At 39.0% G+C, this 16,305-nt stretch overlaps 1 protein-coding gene across 7 annotated transcripts in view; it reads left to right on the top strand.

The window, feature by feature from the left end:
* LOC122557545 (mitochondrial fission factor-like) overlaps positions 1-16,305 on the top strand; it is a 40,194-nt gene that overhangs the window by 5,969 nt on the left and 17,920 nt on the right. For 5 of the 7 annotated variants that reach the window (XM_087992110.1, XM_087992106.1, XM_087992107.1 and 2 more), the window contains 3 exons: positions 6,748-6,905; positions 7,983-8,071; positions 11,068-11,223. In XM_087992110.1, coding sequence (XP_087848236.1) covers positions 6,748-6,905; positions 7,983-8,071; positions 11,068-11,223 — 403 coding nt within the window. The remainder of the gene's footprint in view (positions 1-6,747; positions 6,906-7,982; positions 8,072-11,067; positions 11,224-16,305) is intronic. The other 2 variants (XM_087992112.1, XM_087992111.1) reach the window with 1 other exon arrangement.

The following is a 16,305-nucleotide window of genomic DNA, read 5'->3' as shown; positions in this document are numbered from 1 at the left end:
TGTGATAGCAACTTCTACCTGAATACATGCTTGTTATTTTAATATCCCACCACAATGACAGGATTTAAAAAAGAAAATGTTAATGAGAAATGAGCAATGATATAAATTTGTATTTATTGCCCATCTCTGTATTACCACGAATTGTCCAGTTGTCTTCTGATTTCGACAGTGCATCACTTATGCTGATGACAGAATTATACAGAATTTTAACACAGTAATGAAGAGGAAGCAATTATATATATGTCCAAGTGAGGACTATGTGTGACTTGGGAGCTTAGATGGTGGTGAATTCCTGTGATTTTTCTGCTCTGCTCCTGTAAAGTTGAGATATGAAGAAAACATGACAAAAAAGGCAATGCAATAAATTAATAATGAGTTGAAATGGAGTGTAAAAGTCAGCGTGGTGGCTGAATATTGATTAAGGAGTCCATTATTATACCAAGGAGGGATGATATCTTCGGCTTGTCAATTGAAGTTGTCTGGATAGAACTTAAAACAGAAAGGGGGCAATCGTTTTGCTCGGGGTGTATTATAGACCACAAGACAGTCAGGGATAGATGAAAGCCAGATATGTAGGCAAATAACAGTAGGCAAATAATAGGAGATTTCAGAATGAAATTAGGAGAGCAATGAAGGGGCATGAAAAAGCACTTGTGGGGAATTTTAAGGAAAATCCAAAGGTGCTCAGTAAGTTTATTAAGGTAAGTGAATAACCAGGGAAAAAATTTATGGCCCCCATTAGGGATCAAAGTGACAATCTGCCTGAGTCGTAAGACAGCTGAGGCTTTAAATGAAAACTTTGTATTTCTATTCACTGTTGGGAAGGATAATTCAGGCATAGAAATTAGGGAAGGGGACTGTGATATTCTTCAATTAATTAGTATTGAGAGAGAAGAGTTGTTCGTGGTTTTAGCAGGCTTGATAATGGATAAATTCCCTGGCTCAGATGAGACATATTTCTGGCTTGTGTGGAAGGTAAAGGATGACTTTTCTGCGGCTGTGACATTAATTTTTAAATCCTATCTGGCTACAGGAGGGGTGACAGAGGAATGGAGGGCAGCTAATGTGATACTGTTAATCAAGAAGGTTGGAGGAATAAGTAAGAAAATATAGGCCAACATATATAACATTTTTGATAGGGAATCTATGTTGGAAAGGTTCTGTTGGACAGATTTAATCTCCACTTGGAAAGATAAGAAATAATCTAGGATCGTCAGCATCGCTTTGTAAGGAGGAGCTTGTATCTAACAAATTTAATTGAATTTTTTTGTAACTGTACCTGCGTCTACCATTTCCTCTGCCAGTTCATTCCACATCTGAACTACCCTCTGTGTGAAAACATTGCCCCTCGGGTAACTTTTAAATCTTTCTTCTTTCACCTTAAAAATATGCCCCCTAGTTTTGAACTCACCCACCATGGAGAAAAGACCTTTGCTATTCTCCCTATCAATGACCCTCATGATTTTATAAACCTCTATGAGGTCACCCCCTCAACCTCCTACACTCCAGTGGGGGAAGGAAATGTTCCAGCCTATCTAGCCTCTTCCTGTAACTCAAATTCCCCAGTCCTGGTGACAGCCTGGTAAATCTTTTTTGAACTTTGTCCAATTTAATAATATTCTTCCTATGGCAAGGCAACTGGAACTGTACACAGTATTCCAAAAGTGGCCTCACCAATGTCCTGTACAACCTTAACATGAGTCTCAACTCTTATACACACTGGTCTTAGCAATGAAGGAAAGTGTGCTATGTGGCTTTTTAACCACCCTGTCTACCTGTGATGCACTTTCAAAGACCTATGTCCCAGAATGCATAGGTCTCTCTTCGAAACAGTACACAGGGCCCTACCATTAACTGTATAAGTCTGGCCCTTGTTCACTTTACCAAATGCAATACCTCCTATTTATCTGAATTAAATTCCATATGCCACTCCTCAGCCCATTGGCTCAATTGATCAAGATACCTTTATAATCTTCTTTGCTATTGACTATACCAGCAATTTTGGTATCATCTGCAAACCTACCTACCATTCCTCATAAATTCTCATCCAAATCATTTATAAATGACAAACAACAGTGGACCCAGCATCAATCCCTATCTAACACCAGCCCAAAATAGTAACCCTCAAACACCATCCTCTGCCTCCTACCATCAAGCCAATTTTGTATCCCGTTGACAAGTTCTCCCTGAATCCCATGTGGTCTAACTTTACTACATGCAGAACCTTGTCAAAGGCTTTACTCAAGTCCATGTAGACGACTTCTACCGCTCTGCCCACACTAATCCTTTTTGTTACGTCCTCATAAAACTTAAATCAAGTTTGCGATACATGATTTCTCAGATAAGGACTGATTAGGGATAATCAACATGGCTTTGTGCATAGGAAACCATGTCTCACAAACTTGATTGAGTTTTTTGAGGAAGTAACAAAGAGGATTGATGAGGGCAGAGCGGTAGATGTGATCTATATGGATTTAAATATGGTGTTCGACAAGGTTCCCCATGGGAGATTGATTAGCAAGGTTAGATCTCATGGAATACAGGGAGAACTAGCCATTTGGATACAGAACTGTCTGTAGAAGACAGAGGGTGGTGGTGGAGGGTTGTTTTTCAGACTGGAAGCCTGTGATTAGTGGAGTGCCACAAGGATCGATGCTGGGTCCTCTACTTTTTGTCATTTACATAAATGATTTGGATGCGAGCATAAGAGGTACAGTTAGTAAGTTTGCAGATGACACCAAAATTGGAGGTGTAGTGGACAGCGAAGAGGGTTACCTCAGAATACAACAGGATCTTGACCAGATGGGCCAATGGACTGAGAAGTGGCAGATGGAGTTTATTTCAAATAAATGCGAGGTGCTGCATTTTGGGAAAGCAAATCTTAGCAGAACTTATACACTTAATGGTAAGGTCCTAGGGGATGTAGCTGAACAAATAGACGTTGGAATGCAGGTTCATAGCTCCATGAAAATGGAGCCGCAGGTAGATAGGATAATGAAGAAGTCATTTGGTATGCTTTCGTTTATTGGTCAGAGTATTGAGTACAGGAATTGGGACGCCATGTTGCGGCTGTACAGGACATTGGTTAGGCCACTGTTGGAATATTGCATGCAATTCCGGTCTCCTTCCTATCGGAAAGATGTTGTGAAACTTGAAAGGGTTCAGAAAAGATTTACAAGGATGTTGCCAGGGTTGGAGGATTTGAACTACAGGGAGAGGCTGAACAGGCTGGGACTGTTTTCCCTGGAGTGTCAGAGGGTAAGAAGTGACCTTATAGAGGTTTACAAAATTATGAGGGGCATGGATAGGTTAATTAGGCAAAGTCTTTTCCCTGGGGTGGGGAGTCTAGAACTAGAGGATAGGTTTAGAGTGAGAGGGTAAAGATATAAAAGAGACCTAAGGTTGCAACGTTTTCACACAGAGGGTGGTATGTGTATGGAATGAGCTGCCAGAGGAAGTGGTGGAGGCTGGTACAATTGCAACATTTAAGAGGCATTTGGATGGGTATATGAATAGGAGCAGTTTGGAGGGATATGGGCTGGGTGCTGTCAGGTGGGACTAGATTGGGTTGGGATATCTGGTCGGCATGGACAGGTTGGACCGAAGGGTCTGTTTCCATGCTGTACATCTCTATGACTATGACACAAAGTCATGCTGACTATCCCTAATCAGACCCTACCTGTCCAAATGCATGTAAATCCTATCTCCCGGAACCCCCTCCAACATACCCACCACTGATGTCAGACTCACCAGTCTATAGTTCCCAAGCTGTTTCTTACAGCTTCTTGGCAAGATCACACTGGACAAACTAATTAAGAAACTAAGAGCTGTGGGATCCAGCGAAATTTGGCAAATAGGATCCAAAATCAGTTTAGTGGCAGAAAGCAGAGGGTGATGGTTGAAGCATGTTTTACCACTGGAAGCCTGTGACAAACCACAAGGTTTGATGCTGGGTCACTTGATTTAGAGGGTTCGAGAGATTTGAGGAAGTTGTTTTTTTTTTCATACAGTTGTGGGTATCTGGAACTCACTGACTGAGCAGGTAGTAGAGGTGGAAACCCTCAAGACACAGTTGAACGCTTGAAATGGCATAGAATGCAAGCATGCAGCCCAAGTGCTGGAGAATGGGAATAGAACTGGTGGAGTTTTGATGACCGATGTGGGTGTGATGGGCCAAAGAGCCTTTTTAAAAAGTCTGACTCTAGTTAAAACTTTAATAATTGATGACAATGACCAGCCAAAGTACCAACTAAGCTAATTGATAAAATCTTTGATACATTTTCAAGTAAGTAGAGCTAGAGAGAAATAGATTAGGCCCCAAGTTGTCATCATGGGAAGAATTTGGAACTGAGGCCAACTAAAGTAGTTGGGTTTAACTAACACTGATCTAACCTCTGCTGAATGCTCCAAGTTGGCCTTAGTGGAATTCATATGAGTGAGGTTAGGATACATGGTGCCTTTTAGCCTGGGTTTTCTTCTGCTTGCAATTTGTTTTGTGGAAGGTTTTTGGGGAGGGAGCAAAAGAAACGGAAGGGTACGTTTGTGTTTTTCACACTCCTACAACATCTCGGACTCTCATATGTGCAGACTTGCTTCCCTATTCTCTCGCTTTCTTTCACACATGCATACTCTCACTTTGTCTTGCATACACATTCACTCCTCAGCACGGACACATACTTTCACACATACCCTGACTTCTCTTGCACAAATGCACAGATTCTCACACTTTCTCGCTCTTGCATACTCATTTCTCATACGTATGCACACATGCTCACTCTGTGTGTGTGCCTCTCTCTCTCTCTCTTGCATGCGCACACACACTCTCTATTTCAAATAAAATACTCAACAAAAGCTAATGTCTAAAAGGAATGAGCTCCTGTGCATCAGGTCAAATTTGAAAAAGAAAATCCTCAACTGACTGTCCACTTTCAGTTGATGGATCAGTGCTCCTTCATATGGAGAAAACACAGAAAATAACTCATGCACAGAAAATACTTTTGATTGAGGGTGCAGCATGAGAGTTCACTATTGATGCACTTGGTGAGTCATGAAGACTTAGCCACCAAATTAGGCTTGTGGCAATTGCTGAGATAACAGTGCCTAGGTAAAATTTACCTGAACATGTCACCTGACACAGATGCAGCTTTTCTCATGACAATATTGGTAGGAGTGACTACTTGAGAATCATTGTGGATACAAAGTCTTCTCATTTTATTCTGGCACTACCACTATACTAATTGAGATGGATTCAAAACTGATTGAGCTGCCTAAAACAGGACAAGCATGATGTGTAGCATTATGTCTGCAGCAGAATTGTGTCACTGATATACAATTTGGACTCAGCCAGGCACACTTGCTGCTGATTTTCTTTGTTTTATTCAAGCATGAGGAAAAGTGAGACTGGTAGCCCTTGACATCGAGGCACCCTTTGACCGGATGCAGTGTTACAGAGTATTAGCCAAATTGAAGTGAATGTGATTCAGAGAAAATGTTGATTGATCAAAATAAAAGATAGAGTTCAATCATCTCAGTCCTGTTACATGCACCACTACCTAAGTTTTTCAGGATATTCTCTTAAGTCCATCAATCTTCAGCTACTTTATGAATGACCCGGCCTCAATCATAAGGACAGGAAATGTTTGTTGCTGATTGCTGCTGTTGAAAATATTCACAATATCATGACTACTCAGATATTGAAGCAGTCCTTGGTCCAATTTTAATAAGACAATGAACAACATTCAGTCTTGGGTTGATAAATGGCAAGTAACATTTGCTCCACTCAAGTGTCAGACAATTATCGCTATTAAGAGAGAAACAAGCCATCTCCTTTTCACATATAGTCACAATGCCATTGCTGAATCTACCACTATTACCATGTTGCAAGCTATATTCCTTTAACTATTTCTGCTGCTATGTGGGCATCCTAGGTCCATGCGCAGCAGTACCTTCCAAAATTAGAAGTTATTGCATGCAAACAGTGGCTGTGCAATTTGGAGCAAGCATTGCCTAGGCATTACTATTGATGGGAAACTGAAATGGACCAACAATTTTAAATACTGTAGCTCCAGGAGAAGGTCAGAGGCTGAGAATTTTGCAGTCAGCGACTCGCCTCCTGAATTCCAAAATCTGACCACCATGTACATGGCACAAGCCTGGAGTATGATGGAATGTGCTCCACTTGCCTTGATGAATGCCACAATATTGAAGAAGCTTGACACCATTCAAGACAAAGCAGCCTGTGTGATTGGTGCTTAAACATTCACACAGCATACTATTGGGACACCATGAATGCAATGTGTATCACCTCTAAGGTACCCCCAACCTCTACCTAAAAATAACAGCAGCAACAGGTGCATGGGAACACAACCTCATTTAAGGATGGAGAATAAATATTATCAGCTATAGTAATTGGCCTCTTTAAAGACAAGCTTTGAAGAAAGAGTCACGTGACCTTCTAGTCCAATCAGGGACCAAGTAGAGAATCTGTAAAAGGTTATGAGGACTCGCTCAGCAGTTGAATCTGGGAGCAAGTTACACTAGGATGTGTCATGTACTCTGTAAGTGTTATTGTATTCAGTTGTTTTATAACTTAACTAACACAGCTAGATACTTTCAACTATGTCAGATATGCACTCAAAATAAGAACCTAATATATAGCTAAGTGAATACTATTGGGAAATAGCGATTAGTTGCTTCAAATTAGAGAACTTGTTAATTGGATTTAAAAGATTGTACCTTTCTCTTTAGAAACAGAAATGCAGGATATTGGTGCAAGACCATACTTATATGGTTGGTTCCACAACAATCCATCGATAACAGATCCTCCACCACTCAGTATCTCTCCGAACTTAATATTTGGACCCAGCCATGCTTTGAATATGGACCGACCTGAGAGTCCAGTGCAGGTGTGTGAACAATAACATTGTGTTTTTCCATATAGTATAGATGTACTTTTGAGGTTGCCAGAACAGCTGTCCTTCTCATTCCATCCACCCACCCTTCCAGCTACCCCATTTAATGGAGTTTAAAAACAGGAAACAGAGTTTGCATTTTTATTATGCCATCCATAGCCCTGAGTTATCCCAAAGCAGTTTATAGCTTATAAAATTATTTTGAAATGTCCTTAACGTTCAAATATAGAGACCAACTGCAGTCAATTTTCACATAATAAAGTCTAACAAGCAGCAATCAGACAATTGACTGAATAACAACCAATGCTGGAGATCACAGTGGGTCAGACAGCATCGATGAAGAAAGAGCAAGTATACGTTTCGTGGTGTTGATTGAGGGAAGCAATTTCGATTAAAACAGCAGGAAAAAACCTCTACTGTTCATTTGAATAGTACCATGGGATCATTTATGTTCAGTAGATATGGGGCTTCTTGTTTCAAAACCTCTGGAAGACAGTATCTGCAACAGTGCAACATTCTGTTAGTGCTGTATTGAATTTTCAGATTGGATTATGTGTTTAAATCTATATGAGATCCCTGAACCCATGGACCTTGTGACAAGGAGATGTAGGCATTGCTGTTGGCCAGGGGTGATAGGTTTAAGTCTATGTAGTCAGTCTTTTGATCTCAGTTGGATAGGTTAAGTCCATTTTTGAGTGAGAGTTATTCACAGGTGTTCTGAGATCGTCTAAGATAAAAGAACAATGAATTCTCCTTAGTCTAGCATAGGATGGCTAAATAAAATCATGTGGTCAATGATTTACAAAGAATAGACAACAGAATTAAATGTTTAAACCTTTCTTATAAGTTAAGTCTGGAGATATCCATGCATGGCTTGCCTATTGACGGTACTACTTAAAGAAAATGTTTATTCTGTCAATATTTACAAAACAAAATTCTCAATGCAAATATTACTGGCAAAGGAGTGAATTACTGATTCCTAGCTACCTTGATAAAGTAGAATGCTGACTTTTAAATTGAATTCACCCTAGCAAAAGCAAACACAGAATGTGCAATGTTATTTTATTGCAGACTGCTACTACCCAACATTCTAGTAGATCACGAGCATTAAGTGAGAATGAAATTTGTCTGTCAAGTGTGTCCAGACGGCAGAGGAATTTGTAAGTGCAATATGTTGATTTTGTCTGTTTGTGATGTTGCACAGCCAAATCTACACAGCTAAAATAATGATAAATATGGCATTCCCAGAGACTGGAATGGAGTATCTAATATAGAATGGAAAGTTTAATAACTTTATTGAAGCCAATGGTTTTAAACTGTTATCACTCAATTAATGGAGAAGATCAAGTGGATAATGAATATTTAATCCCAAACAAAATAAACTTTATCAGACTTTTGTATATGCCATATAATATTATAACTTGAATATTACAGCGGCTCATTACACACTTATTTTACATCAGGGACTGCAGGTTCATATTCAAAATTAGTTTGACCCAGTTCACAGGAGGCACAGCCCTTATCAAAATTCCTCAGATAATCTGAGTTGAAAGGATGGTTAATCTGGGATTTGGATATACTTTATGCAAGATCTACTCTTTTGCTTTTGAATTTTGGAATTGTTATGACCTACTGGGATAGAACATAAGTTGGGCCTTGTTATTCCCAGAGTCATCAAAAATTTTAAAGGTTTTTTTTAAAATGTACGCACAGTGCCCCAATTTATCTCATTTTCAAACCATTGGTCGTTAGAAAGCATCAACCACTTTTCTATACTAAATAAATCTATTATTTATAAGTAAACTGTAGTTACAAGTAAACTGATATTAAAAAAATATCCTTTGCCATACAACACTATTAAGTAAAACTTTAATAATCTCCCCCTTTACGCACACATATTCACACCCACACACACGCATGCCCTCATCGTCTTTGGTTTCCAGTTCTGATGTTGAGATTCCAGGCCCTTGGTGTTCAGGTGTCTTTTTCTTTTTGGAAGCCTTCACTGGTTTGTAAGTACAGAATGACTGATTCGCTTGGGAAATGTCTCTGCTCACAGCAGCTGCTGCAGGAAAGGTAACTGATTTCTTCGCGATGAAACCGAGGTTTTTTTTTAACAGCGGTTTCTGCTGTTGACACTTTTCTGTCTTTTTCTGTGCCTGTGTCTCTATAACTTGTTTCCAGTTCCAACCTGCTCAGTTTTCTCTTGTAAATAACTCATCAGCTCCTCATTGCCCATTGTAGGAACCCATAGCCACAAAAGACAGAGTTCATAATAAGTATTCAATTCCTTGCTGTGAAATAATACAGCCGTCCAAGTAAAACCCTATTTTTAAAATAGTTTTTTCTCCTTGCAGTCCACAGATTTTAAAAACACAAAAATTAGGTGTATTTTTTTCAGGAGATTGATGAGAAGATGCAGTGAAATTAAACCAGCTCAAAATGCCAAATATATTCTTTCCTTCAGCAAAGACAGTTCTCCCATTTAACCAAAAACAGACATTGAAGATTAACTCAATTGGTAAACAATAAAACCAATCAATTTCTGAATATATTAATATTTTTAATAGAGATTGCATCAATTTAAGACTCAAAAGCTACTATTTAATCTTAGATGAAAAGAAACGATGACTGGAAGTCTCTGAAAGCACCAATAAACTTCTAATTTTGCTATCTATTACTAGATTACCCCCATAGCCAGGTAACAATACAATCACTGACAATTTGTCATCCTTTAGAATGACTTGATAATCACCAGGGAATAGAAAGGGTCATTTTGAGGCAGTGTGGAATATACAGCCTTCTCCAAAACTGAAGAGCATGCTGCTTTGTGCCTCACTTCCAAACACTGTAATTTCTTAAATCACTGCCATAGCTAATATCACAGCTATGGAGTGTTAACTCTGAGGTAATTGCTACTATGTATATATTCATTATCCATTTGTTTTTATTGAACATAAACATTTTGAATGCAGAAATGAAACTTTCGATAGTTTCATACATTGGCAAGTTTACATTGTGGTGTGAAGTGTAAAAGTAAAATCTTGCATTTATTTAGAGCCTTTCCTGGCATTAAACTTTCACTGTTATGAGACATCTCAAAGTACTATTCAGGTGCTGAAATATCTTTGGATTGTGGTCACTATTATAATATAGGTGGTGCAGCAAGCATGCATTCAGCAAGTTCCACAAAGTCATTTGATAATAACCAAAAAATCTGTGTTGTTAATTGAGGAATTAATATTGGCCAGGACACCAGAATTAGCTTCTTCAAAATAATGCCATTGGATATTTTGCATCCCTGAGAGGATCTCAGTTTAGTGTCTCATCTGAAATTTGGCACCTACAATAGGGCACTCCCTCAGTATCGTCTTTAATTTTTGTGCCCAAGTGTGAAGTAGGTTTCACGTAGTCTTAGTCATGCAGCATGGAAACAGGCCCTTTGGTCCAACTTGTCCACGTGGACCAGGTATCCCAATCTGATCCAATCCCGTTTGGCCCACATCCCTCTAAACTCTTCCTATCCAGATGCCTTTTAAATGTTATAATTGTACCTGGCTCCACTACTTCCTCTGACAGCTCGATCCCCACACACATCTAGAATATTCTGGCTCAAAAGAGAAAGTGCTACCAACTAAGCCACACTGACACCAGTTGCACCTTCTATGTGACTCACTGAAACCTCTGTCCCATTGTACAACTTCATAATTGACAGTTTGGTTAATATTTATCAAATAAACTTAACAATAAAACTCCGCTAACTTCTCTGTTAAAGAAAATAACATGGCCTAAATACAATGAGAGATGTTATAAATTTATTGTAATCTCCAGTTCATTCTAACATTTCAATCTTTCTTAACAATGTAAATTGACCACGATGTTTTTTTTTAACCAAGTTCTTTCAATCCAACCTCAAGGCCACTAATTTAAAACAGACAGCAAAGAAATGGATGACTGAACAATTTGAGTGATTGTCCATAGCATTTGTTTTAATGTGTACCAGCCATTGTATATGCAGTTTACATCTGAAATATTTTGCTATATCCCACAATATTTTACAGAAAATAACTTGAACTATGTCTGGGGAAAAATGAACTATATCCCTGTACTATTCAATTATTTGCTTTAACAATGTTATGCTTTATCCATTCTATAGGGCTGATCACTCCAGTGGTCCAAAACATCCCTTCCCTTCACCTGGACCTGGCCAGGCATCCTTTTCAATTCATAATGTGTGCAACGTATTAATTTATGTTGGACAAAAACTATCAGAATACTTGATGGAAGCAGTCAATCAGAAAATGCAAAGAAGGTGATTGGAATTAGCATGTATAACACCAAAGAAATTTTTTGGTGTTCCTGCTAATATTCTTGATTAAGCTGTTCTTGAATGCATCACTTTAAAATTTGTTCATTGTTACTGTTTCCCATAACAACTTATGCATCTGATTGTATGCTTGGCCATCAATACTTACGAAACTACCTAACTTACTACCTAACGAAACTACCAATACTTACCTAACCAACAAAACTCCTCTAATTTGGGGAAACATTCAATAATTCACAAGTACTTTGTTTGGCAAAACATAACCATATTGCTGCAGGATCTTGATATCTGACTTAACCTCTGTTTTTTTGAAGCATGTTAACTTGTAAGAGAAATTTCTGTGCTTCTGAACACTCTGGGGATTAGAGTACAGTTCCATTTTTGTGCCAATTTTCAGCATTTAATAACCCTGATTAAATACTGCATGAACTAAATGAAGATCTGATTAATGCCACTTCTCCCATCAGCTATCATTGAAAGCATTGGATTTACATAATGTGATGTTTATGTGCTTTGAAGCTATTTACTGAAGTCAACAAGCCAATCAAGCACTGGTTTGTTGTGAAATATAAGTAAAAATAACAACAATAAAATCAGAAATTGTCAATCTCACAAGTCGAAATAAAATTTATATTACGTACGGAGAGGTTCAGAATATTGCATATGAACCTTTCGTGTGGAGACTAAAATTGTTCTCCATTTTTGATGGAGGAAAGGAATATAGAGTCACCTACCAATGGTGCCTTTCTAATGTAACTGAATATAGTCCTTTTATATAAATTTCTATCAGCAGGAAATTACAGAAGGAAGGAATTTGGACACAATTATGCAATTTTAACTCAATCGTAACTCAGTTACGAAGTTTAAAGTAGGATCAGTGTCAGCAAATTATCTGGTTCAGGAAGCTAACTCATGAGCAGTGTACACTGGACACTGGAACTACTTAACCCATAAAATGCTTCGATCCTTTATCATTGCAGTTACTGTTGAAGAAGCCAGTGAAAGGCCTAACTCTCTTGCATATCTAACATAAAACTTGCTATCTCTTAACTGTCTATAGTTAACTGTGTTTGTAATTTCTTGGCCTGCCATGTTTTTAGATTATAAACATGCGATGAGCAGTTTGAGTAGATCGTTTGGGCCCTCAAGCTTGCTCTACAATTCAATACGATTATGGCTGATTTGTGTGTGTTTCAAATATCACATTCTCGTTTATTCCCAATAATGTTTGCTTCCCTTCCCGAACAAGAATTTATATTCTAAAAGCAAAATATTGTGAATGCTGGAGATCCAAAATAAAAACAATAAGTGCTGGAGAAACTCAGCAAGTCTGTCAGCATCAGTGGAGAGATAAAAACAGATTTAACATTTTTGAGTTTGATGAATCATTGGCTTTGAAACATTAACTTTGTTTCTATCTCCACAGATTTTCCCAGACTTGCTGGGCTTCTCCAGCAATTTCTGTTTTAATCTACTTATGCCTTAAGATTTAATGACCCCCACTTTTACCTTCATCTGAGACAATTTCAAAGACTCATAGATTTTTCTCATCTCTGTCCAAAAAGGGCAATCCCTGATTTTCAAACAGTGCCTCCTAGTTCTGAACTAGTCCACAAGAAGGAATGTCCTTTCCATGGCCTTCTTGTCAAGGCCATTCAGGATTTCCTACACTTCAAACCGGTCACCCCTTAACTCTAAACTCCCAACAAACATAAGTAGTCTGTCCAACCTATTCTCTTATTTCAGCCCATTCATTCCAAACACCAACGTACTAAGCCTCCTCTGAAAAGCCTCCAAAACATTTACATTCTTCATTAAGTAAGGAAACCAAAACTGTATTTGAAATATGTTCACTCAATGTAATGTTTAACTGAAGCACAACATCCTTACTGATATGTTCAATTCCTGTAATAAAACATAGCATCCTATTGACCTGTTGATTATGTACTGTATTTGCATTCAAAGTTTGTGAGAAGATTTGTAGCTCGGGTGCTCGTTGTTGTGGTTCTGTTCGCCGAGCTGGGAACTTGTGTTGCAGACGTTTCGTCCCCTATCTAGGTGACATCCTCAGTGCTTGGGAGCCTCCTGTGACGCGTTTCTGTGATCTTTCCTCCGCCATTTGTAGTGGTTTGAATCTGCCGCTTGCGGTTGTCAGTTCCAGCTGTCCTTTGCAGTGGTCAGTATATTGGGTCCAGGTCGATGTGCTTATTGATTGTATAGATCCACAGATTCAATCAACACAGGAATTCTTGGACATCATCAGAAATATACACATAGACAAGGAAGAAACCATGGTCTCATTCGATGTAACGGCACTGTTCACCTCTATCGACAAAACCCTAGCCAGAGAAGCAATAGCCAACCTGCTGGACATACAGAACAGACAATAGGACGTTGAACCTATCAACAAAGACGGCATACTCAAACTACTCGACCTGTGCCTCACAACATGCTTCACATTCAATAACCAAATATATGAACAAATCAACGGCACACCCATGGGCTCACCCATCTCTGGACTCGTTGCAGAAGCGGTAATGCAAAGATTAGAACAAACAGTCTTACCACAAATTCAACCCAAACTCTGGGTCAGATATGTGGATGATACCTTTGTAATCATTAAAAACACAGCAATAGAGAACACACACCGGATCATCAACGACACATTCACAGGAATCCGATTCACGAGAGAGGAAGAAAAGGACAACCAACTCCCATACCTAGACGTGGTGGTACAGAGAACACCTAACGGAGAATTCACCACAAAGGTATACAGGAAAGCCACACACAGACCAAGTCCTGAACTACGAAAGCAACCACCCCAACACACACAAAAGAAGTTGCATCAAGACACTATTCAAAAGGGCCACAACACACTGCAGTACACCAGAATGCAAAAAGAGGAAGAAGAACACCTATACAACGTATTCGCCAAAAACGGATACCCCGCGCAATTTCATCAATAGATGCCTAAGGGAAAGACAACGGAATGAGGACATGCCGCAACCCAAAGGACTAGCCACACTACCATACATCAAGAGCATTTCCGAATTGACAGCCAGACTATTGCGACCACTAGGACTCATTACAGCACATAAACCAGCAGCCACTCTCAGACAACAACTCACCAGAACGAAGGACCCAATACCCAGCATGAGCAAAACCAATGTAGTGTACAAAATCCCATGCAAGGACTGCAGAAAACACTACATAGGACAAACAGGAAGACAGCTAATGAACACCAACTAGCCACGAAACGACACGACCAGCTATCCTTAGCCACACATGCAGATGACAAGCAACATGAATTCGACTGGGACAACCCTAATATTATAGGACAAGCCAAACAGAGAACAGCCAGGGAATTCCTGGTTGGCACTCATCCACAGATTCAATCAATAAGCACATTGACCTGGACCCAATATACCGACCACTGCAACGGACAGCTGGAACTGACAACCGGAAGTGGCAGATTCAAACCACTACAAAATGGCGGAGGAAAGATCACAGAAGCGCTTCACAGGAGGCTCCCAAGCACTGAGGATGTCACCTAGACAGGGGACGAAACGTCTGCAACACAAATTCCCAGCTCGGCGAACAGAACCACAACACTGTATTTGCATGTTTATGACTCGCGCAGTAGAATACTTAAATCTATCTGCACCTCAGAATTCCACAGTCTTTTTCATTTCAGTAGTATTTTGCTTTTAAATTCTTCTGACTAAAATGAGCAACTTCATGTTTTCCAACATTTATACTTCACCTACCAGGTCCCACACAGACCTCTGTGGAACATCCTGCCAATCAGGCAAAGAATGATTTATGCTTACTAAGCCAGCCAGCCAATCATCTTTCCATGCTAGTATAGCACCCCCTGCACTGGGTTTTTATTTCACACTACCTTTTAATATGACATATTATCAGATGCCTTCTATAAATCTAAGTTTAGTATGTCACTATGTCAACCCTTTACGTTTGCTTGGTATCATTTCTCTTAGGATTATAATTTCACAAAATTCCTTTTCCCTTCCACCTCCTCCTGATTTGTACCTGTTACTGGATTTTTTTTGTATTCTCTATTGTGTAACAGAAGGAAAATCTTGTTCATTTCATCTGCCATTTCAATATTACCTACTCTGAACTCCCATTTTCTCTCACTCTCTCCAGGATTTAATACACACTTTATTTACTTTTTTTTCTCTCCTTTTTTAAATATCAGACAAAGATTTTTCTATTTGTTTTTACACACCTAGCTAGATTCCACTCACTCCAATTTATTCCTCTTAATTAACTTTTCAGTCATTTTCTCCTGTTCTTCAAATTCTGACCAATCATCTGACCTACCACTCATCTTTGCACAGTTACATGCTTTTTCCTTAAGTTTGAAGCTTTCCTTAATTTCTTTAGTTAACCATACAGATGGTCCTCTCTTTTTCTTTATAGTGGTGATCTATTTATTCTGAAATATCTCCTGAAATGTTTGCCACTGTGTCCCTATTGATCTACCTTCTAACTTAATAAGCCAGTTAATTTCAGCTAGCTCAGCTTTCCTGCCCATACTTGTGCTTATTTAGGTTTAACATACTAATCTTAAATGCAACATTTTCCCTTTCAAATGCAATATAGAATTCAAACATTGTGTTCGTAGTATACAGGACTGCTGGTATACTGAGGTCATTAATTTTGTCACATTGCACAATTCCGAGATAATATAAAAAGAAAACCAAAAAACTGCGGGTGCTGGAAATCAGAAACACAAATAGAAGTTGCTGGAAACATTCAGCAGATTCTGGCAGCGTCTCTGGAGATATAGCAGAGTTAGCGTTTCAGGTCCAGTGACTCTTCTTCAGAAATGGGTTTCAGTGAGCAGGTTATTGCTGAGCCGATGCTGCTTGATTGCTCTTGATACCTTCCATCACTTTACTGATGATTGAGACTAATGGGGTGTTAATTGACCGGGTTGGATTTATCTGGTTTGTTTGTACAAGACATATCTTGCCAATTTTCCATGTTGTTGGGTAGGTACTAGTGTTATAACAGTAGTGAAAAAGCTTGTCTAGAAGAGTG

The sequence above is a fragment of the Chiloscyllium plagiosum genome, unplaced genomic scaffold (genome assembly GCF_037043375.1).
Source record: "Chiloscyllium plagiosum isolate Xiang-an unplaced genomic scaffold, Cpla_swu_hap1 HiC_scaffold_11, whole genome shotgun sequence".
Taxonomy (NCBI): domain Eukaryota; kingdom Metazoa; phylum Chordata; class Chondrichthyes; order Orectolobiformes; family Hemiscylliidae; genus Chiloscyllium; species Chiloscyllium plagiosum.
This window is presented reverse-complemented; position numbering and strand designations above follow the sequence as displayed.